The 16,308-nt window shown below is 35.7% G+C and overlaps 1 protein-coding gene across 2 annotated transcripts in view; it reads right to left on the reverse strand.

The window, feature by feature from the left end:
* Nucleotides 1-346: 346 nt before the first annotated feature.
* Nucleotides 347-16,308, reverse strand: part of RSPO3 (R-spondin 3) — a 56,274-nt gene continuing 40,312 nt past the window's right edge. For both annotated transcript variants that reach the window (XM_039325139.1, XM_039325149.1), the window contains exon 5: nt 347-1,720. In XM_039325139.1, coding sequence (XP_039181073.1) covers nt 1,536-1,720 — 185 coding nt within the window. In that variant the 3' untranslated portion in view covers nt 347-1,535. The remainder of the gene's footprint in view (nt 1,721-16,308) is intronic.

Below are 16,308 nucleotides of genomic sequence, written 5' to 3' on the forward strand. Positions count from 1 at the left end.
ATCACACTCTAATGAGTATCATTAACAATGATTCAAGGCCTTGGGAATGGGTTGGGGAACTGAGAAAGGCCAGGTTATGAAAACAGACCAGAAAAATATTAGAGCATGTCTGTGTCCATAGCAAGTGAATAAACTCAATCTTGGCACTCATTGAATGTGAGAGAAGAAAAATGAGTGATATTGTGCTTCTGCAAATGCTGTAAATTCAGATATAGTGTACAAATATTTATTTTGTCCAGTCCTAAAGAATTCTTGCCCACTCTGCTGATAGCATGATATCCACCATTGTGCCTGTTCTTCCATTCCATTCCATCAGCTAGAGGAGTTAATTGGATATTCCCCTGTATATTTGGTAAAGTGGCCTTAGTTTATTAGATAAAATATTTCTAAAGAACAGCATACTTTTCTCCATTTACAAAGCAGACTGTGACAATGTTCAATTACAAGAGGGATGAAAAAGTCATCAGTGCAAATGTCCTATTTGTGTGATGTCCCATCTCTGTTCTTTATTCTCTCAGTGTTTTGCTTTTTTCCCCCCCATATAATTTGTCAGTCACTGGAAGATTTCAGTTACAAGAATGATATAAAGCATAGAACAGCTGTATGATCAAAGTTTTGATAGAAAATATTCTGCTATCTTGCAAATAATAGCGCTACCTAATGCCATTGTTTGTCTTTCAAATGTGTTTACTGAGGCTTCCATTTCTTTTGTGCCTTTGCTTAAGAGCTTCAGAACTATTTAGTCTGGAATTTCCAATACGAATCTGTGGCAAAATCCAGTGAACGTAGTTCTGATAGACAGCAGTATTGAAGATTCAATTCTTAAGACATTTTCTTCTTTCTTCTCTTAATTCATATGCAACATATATATTGTAATGATGCACCTAGGGATACTGTATCTTTACTTAGGTATTTTTGCTTCATAAAGAATGGGTTGAAAAAATACTTTACAGAAGAAAAAGTAGTCGTCCAATATATTGTTATACTTTATACCATATTGATAATTATATACAAGCTTCTAAATTGACCCTTAGAGATAAAAGCTAAAGTCTCTTCGAATCCACTTGATTCCTGGTGACTTCAGAGACACATCCACGTAGCTTTCTCAGCAAGAGTACAGAATTGGTTTACCACTCCCTTTTTGGATTATTTTTATCACTTCCCAGTTTTGCTTACCGCTTTGCCAATCTTATAGAACTTGACCAAGCTGCATCCTGCTGAGCTTCCAAGCCTGACAAGATCAACCAGGCAGTGCCACCTGCTGAAACACCCTTAAGAGATGCATGAAAGCATGTAATATAAGGTTGAACGTATCCCGTTTAAAGAAGAAAAAAAAAACTAAACAAAAATCTTGTTTCATGTCAGTCTTCCAATTAAACTCTGACTGCATGAAGAATATAATAAGTATTGGAATGTTGTTTAAGTATAACTTGTAATGTCTATTGGTGATAATTGGGGAACACCGACCCTGGGGGTGGGGGTGGGGTCTGGTAGTGATAGCAGCAGCAATAGTCTTAAACAGTGGTGTAAGGTGGCTAGTGTGTAGTGCTGATGGCAACTAGTTTCTGCTGTTTATCCTGGCCCCTTATTTTCTTCAGTTGCATTTTGTTTTTGTTCTCTGGATCTCTGTTCTGACGTCTGGATTCCTGATCTCTGTTTTCCTGACTGGTTTCTTTGCTTTCTTCTCTCTTTGGTTTTTTTTGTCTGTCCTTTCTTCTCCCTGCAATACAAAAACTACAGTACGTTACACGGTATATCATTTATTTAGAGATGATCAGTTTCTCTTTTCCTGGCATTCTCGAACTCTGAACTCTTAAATAAAGAAAAACCTCTGACGTTGGTTTCTTCCAAGAACAAGGTTAAGCAGAACTGGAAATATAGAGAACTCAGTCCACTCTCAACATTTTGACAAACTAATTCAAAATACAAATTATAGCCTCTGTCATAAACAGTGCTTTAAGAGGCATTATGCATATATATTATTTTTATATAAAAAGCCTTTAGATTGCTATACTTACATGTCAAGATTGTTCATTATACCAAATATTATAATTAGGTGAGTAAAACTGCAGCCTTAGCTTTGTTCTATATATTTTAATAATTAGCAATACCTTACAATTATGCTAAGATTTGTGTCCTTCCTACGGGGAGCAAGCCAGAATTTAAAATTAAATAAAACATTTTTATTTATTGCATTTTATGTCACATCTTGTTCTCAGGAATATTAATCTACATCAGTGGTTCTCAACCTTTTTAATGCCGTGACCCCCAACCGGTCATAAGTCGAGGACTACTCAACTGGTCATAAGTCGAGGACTACTCAGCTGGTGCAGCACCGTTTGCAGAATGGGACTTTTGGCGGGCTCAGCAGGGCAGAGACAGCCTGGACAATTCCGATTGGCTTTGGAAAGCCAATAGAATTAGACTCTATTCAAGAGAGTCTCTCTATTCAAGAGAGTCTATTCTATTGGCTTTCAAAAGCCAATAGAATAAAAGGAAAAGGGGAAAAAAATGGCGGACTGCGTTGTTTGGCGACCCCCGTGAAATGGTCGTTCAACCCCAAATGGGGTCCCGACCCACAGGTTGAGAACCACTGATCTACATAATGGCAAGGAATCTTTTCCTGAAAAAGAATAACTGAACCAAAGACTTGGAGAGTTCCGTGTCTGAATAGGGACTTGAATTTATATCTTGCCAGTTAGAAGGGTCATCATATCTACCCCACTTGCTCAGTGGAGGAATCCAGATTACTCTAGAACCCACACATTCAGGCAGAAGGAATCCATTATTCCTTTGGGTAATGGATTCCATTATTAAACTGCTCTGACAATGAAAGTTTGGCTATCTTTCAACCAGAATCTGCCCTTTAATATTAAACTACTATTCCTTGTCCTATCTGGAATAAAACAGAACAAATTTTGACTGTTGCTTATGTCAAGAAACTTTCAAATGCTTTCTGGAATAAATCAGAATAAATCTTAAGTTTTAGATATTTGAAGGATTCTATTCCCTTCAGTGTTGTCAAGATTCTTTTAGTCTTCATTGTATTAGTTATTAGCTCTAAATCATTCTCATCTGCATTTCAGAAAAACTATTAGCTGAAACTTATTAAAATCTAGTGGCTAGAAAAGGACCCAGCACTTAAATGGAGTCTGACCAATGCAGAATACTGTAACTGTTAATTCCAATTATCTGGAAATTACACTTTTATACTTTATATAATAGAATTATATTTGCCTTTCTTGCTTCCATATTACACTGCTGAATAATATTCAGTCTGCAATCAACTATTCTAAAATTATTTTTATAAGTAATATCTCTGTCCATAATATGAGCATGTAATTTTTGTCTTCCAAGTGCATAAGTTTCTTTGTCTATTTCATTCTATTATTTTTCAACCTGTCTAACCTATCAAATATCTCTGAAACCTCTTTCTCAAAATCCCATCTAATTTTGCATCATTTGCAAAAAAAAAAAATCCCTTCCATTCCTTTATCGAAATGATTAAGAAAATATTAAAACATAGACAATCTATGGCTGAAGCTTGTTGGAACTCAGCCACAAACAGTGGCTCCAGTTTGATTAGGACTTGTTGATGATGTCTTTTAGTACAAGTTTGGGAAAATTGTATATCTACATAATTGTTAATGCCATCCCGCTTAGGTTACTCTTGGTTGCTAATCAGAATATCATGGAATATATTGTCTAATCCTGGAAAGGAATGTTAGAGATCACCTTGGTCTGGTGGCTTTCAAAGTTGATGGCAGTCCTTCAAGTAGATCAGGTGAAGAAACAAGTACCATAAGGCAGTGTTTCTCAACCTGCAGCCTGCGGAACCATGGGGGGGGGGCACAATGTCATCACAGGGGGTCTGCAAAGGCTTGAAGAAATGTTATGATTCAAATCTTGAGTTAGGTTTTGGGGGTCCGTGGCCATTATCTGTGACCACAAAAGGTATTTAAAGGGGGTCCAGGGTGAAGAAAAGTTTGAGAACCTTTTCTCAACCATAAGGATTCCTGGAATGCTACTTTGTTGTTATAGGGTATAATAACAGAATCTTGAAAACCTCCCTTCCGAAGACATCTCTACCTTCCTTTACAAATGCTTTGCTTAGGCCAAGATATATTCTTACAATCTATTAAAGGAATTATCTAATTAAAATAAATGAAATAAGGTTAAAACTTGACAAATCTAAGGCCAGAACTTAAACCATTAAGTTTATTGACCACTCTATACTTGCTCTTAATAAAAATGGTAAATACAGCTAATATAATTATAATCTGATACTAAAGTTGAACATATTCTCTTCCAAAGAAATATGGACAAGGAAAAATGAATAAATTAAACTGACTTAAAAAATAAAAGAATAATTTATGATGTGATTAATGTAGTTGGAGAAAATATGAATGTAGATTTCTTCAGGTGCTCAAAATAAAATAAAATGAAGAACTGCTGTACTTCTGAATAGATTGTAATGCATTGCACTTATTTATGTGAGCTAAAATTCCACTAAGGGGCACCCTTGTGCTTTTTAAATCCGTCTTTTGAAATCCTTCAAATAAAGATATAATCTTTTTAATGAACAATGTAAATCTCATTGTTTTGCGACATAGTCTGTTCTGATTCTGAGTGTATGAATTCTATGTTCAGTTTCATTTTGACAGTGTTTGTACTCTCTGAGTCCATCTGATTTATCATACAATCAAAGGGACAGACATCATAAGGCACACAATGTAATGTTGTCCTATAGGTTATGCTATAGAAAGAAGAATGAGTGAGAATAAACAGGTGCAGTGCTATCATATTTTATGATTCTTGGATACAAGAATGAGAAGATGGACAGAATTATGCACTGGAGAAGATGGACAGAATTATTCACTATGATTTAATATTGATCCAATATTATGAGCCTTCACAGATAAGGTTTTTTTTTTTTAATCACAGCTCTTTATCTCTTATTAGCAAATCAATGTGTTGGAAGAAAAGCATAATGCTTAAAAATAAGCTAATTGTACTTGTCAAACTATATTTTCTGACTTTTTAATCACAGGATTAAGAGGCATAATATGTTATTTGAAGCTCTCTGATTTTATTTTTATTTTATTTCTGCTCAGCTTTCCTTGCCTATATCCTGAAAAAAAAAAGGTTTGTAATTTAGTCTGGACATGGTAGTAGTTCAGGTCTGTGTGAAACAGTGTACTTAGGTTGCATACCTGGTAGGACTTAAGTTGTCCATCCTACCAGGACATCTACTGTGTCACAAACAAGAAAAAAAAACAGGTAACAATTCAAGAAGACATGGACCAGAAGGATCAGCTTTTCAAAAAAAAAAAGTACTGATACAATTCTTGATTACCCCCCAGGTCACTTCAAGCCGCTTACATTCCATTAATGCAGTGTTATGCATATTTCTAGCATTTTTCTCATTTCCAAAAAGCATGACCATTTTTCTGAACACAGAAAATATACTGACGATGAACTTGACAGATCCTGGCCCAAACAAAATTTTAAGGACTCCACTCCTCTCTATTGCAAGGTATCTGTCCAGAGTTTTTATTTTCATTTGTCAACAGATAGCTCTGGCTTCTTATAGTATTTTAAGTGTACAGAGATTTGTGCTTTTACTGAAGAGCAAATGTTAGACTCCCTGCTTTTAAAAAATGTTATCATGATGGGACCGTTTTTATTAGAACAGGCCCACAATTGCTGGAAGTAGAATCTATACTTTCCAAATGACTGTTTTTTTGTTTTTTTTGGGATTTTGCAGTTCTGAGTATTAATTACACTGTATTATACAAGGGAGATCACAGTATGATAAAAGGGAGATAAAGGTGAGAGGGTGCATAGGATTGAGTCAATGTCAGCCAGTAATTTTCAGGTTGAAATGGAGTTTGGAAACCAGATTTACCAGCTTTGTGCCCAGTCATCTCCAAAATGCTTGTTAGTAGGTATGCAATTCTCATCAACCTAACCTTTAACACCATGTTCCTGCAAGTGAGATTGTTTTTGCACATGTAGACACCCATTTGATTACATAAAGTGTAATCAAGCTGTTGTTTCTGTGGGGAATAATAGTACAGATTTACAACAGTGCATTTAGTGACTGTTCAAAGTTACAACGGCACTGAAAAAAGTGTCTTATGACAATTTTTCACACTTAACAACCATTGCAGCATCCCCATGGTCATATGATCAAAATTCAGACGCTTGACAACTGGTTCATATGCATGACAGTTGCAATGTCCTGGGATCAAGTGATCAGTTTTTGTGACAAGTAAAGTCAATAGGAAAGCCAGATTCACTTAACAACAGTGTTATTAACTTAACAACTGCAATGATTCACTTAACAACTCTGGCAAGAAAGATGGTAAAATAGGGTAAAATTTACTTAAATGTTTCACTTAGCAACCTAATTTTTGTGCTTAATTGTGGTTGTAACTCAAGGGCTACCTGTATTCATATGGGCAGTATGCTGAATCTTACATTAAACATGATGGAATTACTTGAAAAGTTCTAAAATATGATAGTGGGATTTGCTGCTTAAACAGTTTCCACGTATATATGACTTGTATACAATATAAGATAGGGATGATATATGTATATAGTATGACTTAGGATCAGGAATTTTGGTATAAATAGCTGTAACTTCTTTTTGACCTTCAACAGTTTAGCCCCTCCTGCAAGATTCCCTTGAGGTCATAGTTGTTCTTTATGAGACATTAGTTCAGCTGGTGGATTCGTTTGAGTAAACCAGGAATATAAATGTGATGCTGCCTTATGTCAGAATCTCGTGTTTAGTCTGCATTTCAAGAAATAATCAGGAAAAGTTATACATGATAAGGTACAGATGCTCCTATCCCACAGATATCTAAATTATTTCAAGTACAATATTATAGTAAGAGAGCAGCCAGATGAAATTATTTGGTTTCATGTTTAAATGATTTTTAATTCAGACACTTCTAAATTGTTTATTTTTTAAAAAAAAATTCACTTAAAAAAAATCGAAGTAGCTTTATCCTTCTCCAATAAAATACACATATTTCAAATGATTTGTAATGTAATATAGGTTTTCTCTTATGCCAATAACACTTTTCTTTCCATAATTGTAGGATAATAATTTCTTTGGCTACATGAATAATGTGTGCATTGTGTATTAAACTATTACATTAGAAATCTGCAAGCTACTATGCCATAGCACTTTCAAAGCATGTGCCTCCATCTGAATTGGGAAAGTAAGTCAAACTTTATATTGGGAAAAAAGATAGAGAAACTATTTCCTCTTTATCCAAAGACTATTTGCTGATATCCAGCATTAACACAAAGAACTAGAAAACAATATGTACCTTGTTAAATCATGGTTAAAGACAAAGCCACATCTATCTACAATAAAAATATTAAAACCAAAAGACAATAAAACCCCCAAAATGTCACCATAAGTAAACTTAGTTCCCCCTTTCCCAGCACTTGAGGAAAAAGCCAGGTGTTGAGTGTTTTTCAGAAGATTAAACGGGTGGGAGACAGCCAACTTTTTTGGGGGGGGAGGGAGAGATATTACCTAAGGCAGGGGCTGCCACAGAAACTTTGTAGATTCCATAACATGCAACATTTAAGGGAAGGGGCTAGGAGCAAGCTGATTCTATCTGATCTAGTAGCCAGGCAGATGTCCTTAGGAGAGGCAGTCATGCAAATAATCTGGTCCGATGCCATATAGCAGGTCCATAGACAGGTACCGAGTCATGGCATGCCAGTAACCGGGTCGCACAAACAAGCCCCATCTGCGGGATGCAGGCAGCACACAAAACCACGCCCCCTTTGGTCCGCGGAAAAATCTCTCTCCATGTAACCAGTTCCTGATGCCCAAAAGGTTGGGGACCTCTGCCATATAGGGCTTTAAAGAAAGATAATAATCAGCACTTTAAATTCCACCCAGAAAAACAACAGGAGCCAGTGCAGCTTGTGCAACAGGGGTATAATGTGGGTGAACCTAGAAGCACCCTTCACTTTGAGTGCTGATGATTCTGTGCTAATTGGAACTTTCAGTTGGTCTTCATGGGCAGCCCAATGTAGACTACATTGCAGTAATCCAACTAGGAAATAACCAAGGCACAAGTGACCATGCAAACAGCCACCCTCTCAACAACTTTTCCTAAAAAGGCAAGGTTGGAGACCTGAGAAAATGTATCTAACACCATTGGGTCCAAGGATGGCCTCTTGAGAACTGAACTACTGCTTCCTTCTAGGCAGGTGATACCAATGCCTCTCACAACGGTTGAACTCAACTACATGCCACTCCTGAAAGGCCTTGTCCAAGCAGGAACACAGAACACAGATGGCCAAGCTCACAGTCCCGCCCACTTCCCTGGGTTCAACTGGCTCACTCTTCACAGATAACAGGGCTCAGAGATGAAAAATCATTGGAAATTAACACTGGCAGGTCAAATAAAGCGGATACATGGACATCTAGTCACAGTTCTTTGCGTCATGGTAAAATGTACTATATTGATATTTAATGTGTAATAATGTCTGCATTTGCACCAAGCCATATACATTGACACATATAAATATGCAATGCTGAGTCCTCTCCTTTTTCATGCATGAGACCAGCAAAATAACCTCAGCAAGGCACAATAACGAAAAACAAATAACACCATTACACTGTAAAAAAAACCCCACTTTTAAAGAAGTAGCCACATTTTCATTATAAACAAAACAAAAAAGAAAAGCAAAAAAAAAAGTATATTACTATAATGAGCCATGTAGAGCACAATTTGGCACATGGCAGTCTTATGGGGCTGGGGTGAACTCCAGAACTTTTATAATGCAAAGAGGAACATTTTGACAGCTATGTTTACAATGTCCCTTTTCTCTTTTCAGGGTCTTCCCCCAGTTATGCTTTGGAGGCCTGTAGATTTTATACTGTGAACAGCTTTGAACAGGCATTTCAAAAAAATTTTTGCTGCTGCTGTGCCACAAAATGCTAAAGGAGATTTGCTGAAGACAAATGCTACCATTAAAAGGGAAAAGCCACATTGGTTACAATGGATGAAAATCTAGCTAATGAATCTGGCAGCATAGGTATTTATGTGCTCAGTTGCAAGCACTGAGGAAATGGAAATGGAATGTTAAGACTATATGGGATACTGTATAGTCTACAGCTTTTTCTACGATTAGTTGAATATTACTTATTCTAGTTACAGTGTGAATGTATTGTATGTCAAATGTAATTCTAGTGATACCCTGTGCACTGAAGTGATGGTAGAAAGTTTAATTTTTAGGATGACATATCCTGTTCTAGTGTAAAAAGTTAGACTGAAACATAATAGCTATAAATATGATCAGCATAATCATTACGATAAAATGATGGGTAGAAATCATGCAAAGAAAAAGCCACAGTAGCTATTTCATAGGAATCTAAACTATAGTAATACATTCTGCTTGGATTTGGCTATTCAACTTTGTTTTACAATATATACCAAATAAAATTCTGCTGTCCTATATTCTCCTTTTCTTTCTTCCTAAAACTGTAAGTGCTATTAAGCAGGCAGGAAACCATGAAGAGCCACATTACACATTTCATAATGTATTGGATTCCAAATCATTCTGTCTTCAGAGCCTATTATGGATTGGCATGCTAATGATTTGTCCAGAGGTTCAAAACACACAAGTATTTCTTCACATAGCCTACAGTATTTGTGTCTCTGTGATACCTCACTAATGAATGCAGTGTGCTCTGGATATGCCAACCCTTTTTAGAATTTTTGTGTGTGATCACTTTCTTTTGCATTTTCTATTAGAGTGCTGATCTTGAAACAAAATATATAGGCTTTTTTAAGATCAAGGGTGATCTAATCTAATTTATATTTAAAAAATTATTCCCCCCAAATCATGCTGATTTCTCCATTTAATTAATAATACTTCCTCTGTCTATTCAGCACTGCTAATATACAATAAAAGTACCATATATTTAATATAACAAGAACCAGAACCGTTCACTTCAATAAAGTCCAAAAATCAAAGCTGCAGGATCATATACCATTAAAAGTTTGATGGAACAGATTAGAACTGCCTATTTGTAATGGAGAGCTAATTTAATTTTAATTTAATTTAATTTAAAGGACAGCCAAGTTATTCATGAAGGAATGGAGTAGTGTAACATAGTTATTCTAGATTAAGATTGTCTTCAATGAGAAGGCACAGCTTCAACTTTTCATCTCATCTCAACTCATCTCATCTTGTGACCTTTCAGCCTAATTATCTCATAGAATTTGTGCAAAAAATGTGTTGAGAAACTGAATTTTTAAAACAGGTAAAAGATCAATGCAACATAAATCAATCACAATTTTTATGAAAATTTGTAAATGGTGTGCCCAACATTTGGACTATGCAATCTGGCTGCAAAGATCCAGACAATGTCTAGATGGCAGCAAACAGGTACAAAAAAACTGTAAATTTTTATTTCTGTCTAGCATCTATCTAGATTTTTGCAGCCCAGATCTTGTAACCCTAATTATATGATGAAATTATAATAAATAGTAAGTGAGCCATTATCCATATTTTGATGTTCTAGCATTTGAATCACTCACTAGTATTTCTTTATTAATTTATGCACATTTCTAATCAACTACTCATTTTATTAATTAATGAGTTAAATTCCTAAATTCTTCTGGAACCAGTGGCCCTGTTCCCACACACTCGTAATTGGGTAAGTGGAGAGCAGCAACTTTATGTGTGGTATGAGAACATCAAAAAAGAAACAAGAAACACCATCAGCTAAGTTTTCAGGAGACTGAATTTAGCCCCAAACATACCTATAATAACACATGTAATGAGATTAGCTAATTCCAGTGTAATTAGATTAGCTAATTCCAGTGATTGTTCCATTTGATAGAGCTAATTTTCAAGAGTTGACCAATGCTTCTTTGGTGGCAGTGTTCAGATTTCTGGTGCCATCTGAAGAAAGGAGATGGGATCTCAATATTCTCAAAAAACTACTTTTTGGTTGAATTACCAGAATCACCAGTGATGCAATTTGATTGGTTTAATTACTGAGTGGGTTAAGTATCTTATGAGAATAGGACCAGATACAATAAATCCTGTACTTAAAACACTAATATATGATATGATTCTTCTACATTTATAAGTGCAGTTTGGTTACTAGTATTGTGATAATATATTACCTAAACAGCTGCTATGGTGTAACTATTTCTCAATCAGTTTCAATTTGCCTTGAATAAATGTTTTATTGGATGCAACTGAATGTGCAATTGTTAGTTGCTATAGGGATACACACAAATAGTCCAAACAGCATGTGTTATGAAGAAACATATTTTTTTTCAATTTCAAACATGTTTGAAACACATGTCATTTAATACCTGTTAGAATACTGTTCATAAAATAAATCTATCTATCTATCTATCTATCTATCTATCTATCTATCTATCTATCTATCTATCTATCTATCTATTTTGAAATGTATTTTCATGTACCACTAGAAGCAGAATCCCTCTCTGTAAGTTGCAAAGTTGGAATTCTAATGTAGATAAGACAGGCTGCTTTTTCTTCTGATTTAAATTTGGTGTTTTGTACAATTGGGTTACATATAAATACTTTAATTCTTTGTTATTTCCAGTTTTAATGCCAAACTCAGCATTTGCTGCATGGTTTTTGCACCATTGTCCCATGGTTTTAAGTTTAATTTTAATATTTTCTTGCAGGAGCCTATCTGGGACCAGAGGTTTCGAATTTGGAACTTTCGGACAAGTACTGGAGCCGATCCTCAGAAAACCTCTCTCTGGCAGAATAGCTTTGGACTATTCTATGTGTGGTATTTATATGGTACCTGTGGTTTGTCACTGTTCAGTTGTAGATTGTGGTGTTGATGGCTGGCTATGAAGTCATTGGCTGTTCTTTGTGCTGCCAAGCCCTCACCTCCTAAGTACTTGATAAGCTGGGGATAAATCAGGACTCCTGCTGATTTACAAGGGACCCATTTCTCAGGCTTCAATCACTTCTCTGGCTATTTTTGTCCCTGCTCGTCCAACAATCTTAACTGCAAAATTGAATATATGTCCTTGTTTACTGCAACAGGAGGCTTGTGTTCTTGCAGTCTGGTAGTCTGGTAGTTAGCTTTCTCCCCATCTGTCCTACATAGTCATAGAGGCAATCCATGCAGGTAGATTGGAAATATTTCCCACCTCCAAGGCACCATATAAATACCACACACAGCCCAAAGCACACACTCTGCCAGAGAGAAGTTCTCTGAGGATGGGCTCCAGCACAAGTCTGAAAGCTTGGAAGTCCCAGTGACTGACCCAGATTAGATCCTGCAACATTATTCTAGAATATGTTTATTTGCCTTTAATATTTTATGCCCAATCAACAGGAATGAAGGTTGTAAATTAATGCTGTAAATAAATGTGAGCTATGAAATCTTTTTTTAAAGGAATCTATAACAGTGTTACCACTGTATAGTATAAGATGAAGATTTGTTCTCTATTAATTCAGCCTTGGAGATCATACAAAGGAAAGACCAAATTATAATTTATTGCATCCTAGTTGCTTAACTGTGCTTGAGTTAACTGTTAGTAATGTCACGACAATTTGATAAATGTGGTTTATATAAGGTAGGAGTCTAGACTAGTTGATATAGCAAACTTTTGGATCTGATGTAAATAGTTTTTCCTATGCTTTCACTGACTTGGACGCTTTCTAAGCCACTTCCTAATAAATGGAAATGACTGTACTTTGCCAGTCTTCCTTTATAAAAACTGCACTGAAGGTGATACTTGGAATAAGCTGTAGGAAGAGAGATGCCAATGACTCAATGCCACTTTGAAAGAGTCCCATAAAATCCTGGCTAATAATAGAGTAATAAATAAACGCTCTGGAGCTTGGTGGTTAACAATGTCCTAACTGTGTTGCTATGCATGGAAGTATTTCATGGAAAAATAATTAAGCCGTATTAAATTGAATTTAAAAATATTCCTCCATGTGTTCTTCATATTTTGGCTGAGCTTAATAGAGGTGCTTATATATTATTTCTTTTTCTTATGCTCCCTGCCTTTCCTTTCTCTTCCACTTACAGTATTTCCAGTACTCAAATACTAAAATGCTAACCAAAGACATTTCCATCCATTTAATACGTTCCCTTGCTCAGCACTATGTGGCAGCGTATTCTAATGCATTATAGGAACATATGAAGGAAGCTGAGTTGCTTGCATCTGTCTCTGTAGCTGGGTGCACTATCTTCTTGGAAAGGTGAAGATAATATCTAGTAGATCAGGTAGATTATTGGAAGAAATGTGATGTATAAATGTACATTTTCTACTAGCAGGAAATATGTATGTTTTGGGTGCTTTATTTTGACTCGTTTGATTAAAATCCATACAACCTGATCAATGTAATTCTAAACCCAGAGTATTTTTGGCATCATTAACATGCTGTTGTTATAATCATATAGTAGATATTTAACTTATTTTTTTCTCCATTTGTTTGTTCTCAGAATAATTGAAAGCTGATATAATTTTGTAATTTTTATGACTCTGCCTTAAATATTGTCTATATAATCTGATTGTGTATTGCAATATTGTTTACAATACTACAAAACAACGGTGTTCCTGATAGAAATTATTCTTCTATAGTTGGTAGCAGTGCTTTTTTTGTAAAAAGAAAAAGGTGCCGGAACTCCGTTCAGGGCATTCTATGCCAAAAAAAGCCCTGGTTTGTGGACTTCAGTTTTTCTGAACCAGAACTCTTCCTAGAACTCTCTTGCATTGTGCTGCCACACTTTCTAGGCTTTCTGTTGTTTGCTTAATTATTTAAAGAACCAGTGAATGCAATAAGGTGGGACGGGAAGTGCTTTTTTACTTACTCTGAGAAAGATATATGCAATTTCTCTTCTCTTGAATAGATAGAAAAGGAATGAGCGGAAGGATGTGCAATAGCACTGGTCTAATGCACAATACCAAGCATATCATCCACATCTTTTCCAAAAGTGAATCCTGATGATGTCCCTGACAGGCACTCTACCACACATAGTGAAGGTACAAGAAAAGGAACCCTCAAAAAGTCCCAAATACAATTTTGCAAACTATAAAGCTATAACAAACTAACAGAAAACAACAGCACTATCTTCTTGGAAAAGATGCCAGGTGAAGATAATATCTAGTAGATCAGGTAGATTATTGTGTGGATATATTTGGGAAAGTTTCCTTGATCTCAAGTCTTCTCTTTAAGACTTCGTAGAAACTACAGATGGACTTGGATAAAGATATTAAGAACTGCAAGAGAAATGTTAGTTTAATTCTGATGGATTAAATGGCTAAGAGACAGAGCTGAGTTTCCATCAGTGTACAATCATCTCTCCAATGGTCAATATATTCTGGCACACTTCAAAGAAGTCCAAGGAGAAATAAACTGTCTGCTTGGAATTCCTCTCCAGAGCAGAGTGCCTATGATATAGTGGACAAACGTGTAATAAAATATAACATTCCCCAACTCATAACTACTTTGTGGCAATAAAAAAATCAACAATATCAAAGAAATGTGAAAGAAATTCTCAAGTTCCCTGAGAAAAAGGGAGCATAAACCGAAAGCATTTTCAAAAGAGAAGGAAATTGAAGGACCAATTTCGTTATAGTAATAGTGTAAATTTAGTCTGCAGCAGTATTACTGCCATGGATAATTACTGGGTGAAACAGTTGCATTAGACAAGAAGGATGAATATTCTGGCTCAGTATTAAGACAGACTGGCAGCCTGACACAGTTAATGCAAAAAGCAGTTGGGGAGAAGCAGTTTTTGTCTAATCAACAATTCCATCTATGCAGTTCCATAAATGCTGGAGTCTGTTCAGGGTTACTATTTACATTTTGTAAACTTAAAATTCATTGCATCCATGCAAGTAATATCACATAAGGCAGTTAGCTTCATCCTGAAGCATTTCTATAACTGCGTATTTAATTTGATTCTAAGTGACCACTGGATTTTATTTTATGTACTATATTTCCTGTTCTATTTATTCATTCATTTGCTTTCTGTGGTTTAAAAATGTATTTTAAACACTGATGTAATTATTCCCAGAAACCTGGGTTATTGGGCAGATTAAAATTATAGTAAATTATATATAATGTGTATGGATGCCCAGAACAATAGCAGAATGTTCCTTTCTTTTTGTTCCCCTTCTGGTTGCATTTTAGTTATGCTGATAAGTATGACTAATACTAAAGCCAATTCAGCTAAATGTCTTTATATTGGGAACTCATAACCTCACTACTTCAAAGTGGTTCATTTGAAGCAGAAATATGCTGTTTTCAGTGGTGGGATTCAAATATGTGAACAACCAGTTCTCTGTGTGGATGCCACTTCCGAACGTCCATTCTGGGCCTGGGCAACAAAAATTAGCTACCGGTTCTGCCGAAGTGATGCCAACTGGCTGAATCCCACCACTGGCCATTTTCGTTGCAAGAGAAAGTAAAAAAAAAAAATGCAGTAAGAAGATTTGGTGGCAGGGAAAAAAAACAATTAAAAGCTCAATACTTAACGAATCGTTTGTAGAAGTAGAATACAGTTACAGATCCAAGTTATGACCCAGCAGTGTAGGTAAAATGTCAACATTAAGATACAATCATTACTTTCATGTTAGTTTTGAATCCTCTACAGCCTGAAGAATAACTATAAAGAAAGAGCATTAACAATAACTATAATGGTGTCATTCACAGGCTGCTGCTAGAGAATCATGCATCAATGGTATGCTCCAGCTGCAGAGTCCCTAAGGAATTTTATATACTTACTTTCTTATTTATTGCAGCATGTCAAAGCTTTATATTTATTTTCTGGGAGTGAAATATTTTATCTTCCTATTTATAAATATAATATATCTGAACGGATTAACAACCTTATTCTCGATTGCAAAATACAATATTGCCATTTCTGCAAGGGTTATGAAAGATGCATTAGAGCTTAGGACAAAATAAACTCCTTACATTCCCACTTGTAGGGTTCCCACTATATGCTGTGTCATGGCATATAGGTCCTTGTTTATAAGTTGAGTCAGTAGCGAACATGGGATCAGAGTGATAGAGTGCGAGTGATGGCAGCCCCTTGTCTATGTGCATCATGAGGTAACCTGCTTGCCCTAAAGGTGGAGCTTGCAGTGTGATACTGCAATGGACGAAAATTGCAAAGGCTGCAGAAAGTTCATATGTTCCTCTAGTTAACTTTTATTTAGCCATTATTTGATGAAACCAGAACTAAAGAACAAGCCTGTTTGGCCAATTTCAGTTTTATTTTTAATATTTTGTTTAGGAGTG

This window comes from Crotalus tigris, unplaced genomic scaffold (genome assembly GCF_016545835.1).
Source record: "Crotalus tigris isolate CLP2741 ecotype Arizona unplaced genomic scaffold, ASM1654583v1 scf7180000017611.44802233496:7321179, whole genome shotgun sequence".
NCBI classification, from domain to species: Eukaryota; Metazoa; Chordata; class Lepidosauria; order Squamata; family Viperidae; genus Crotalus; species Crotalus tigris.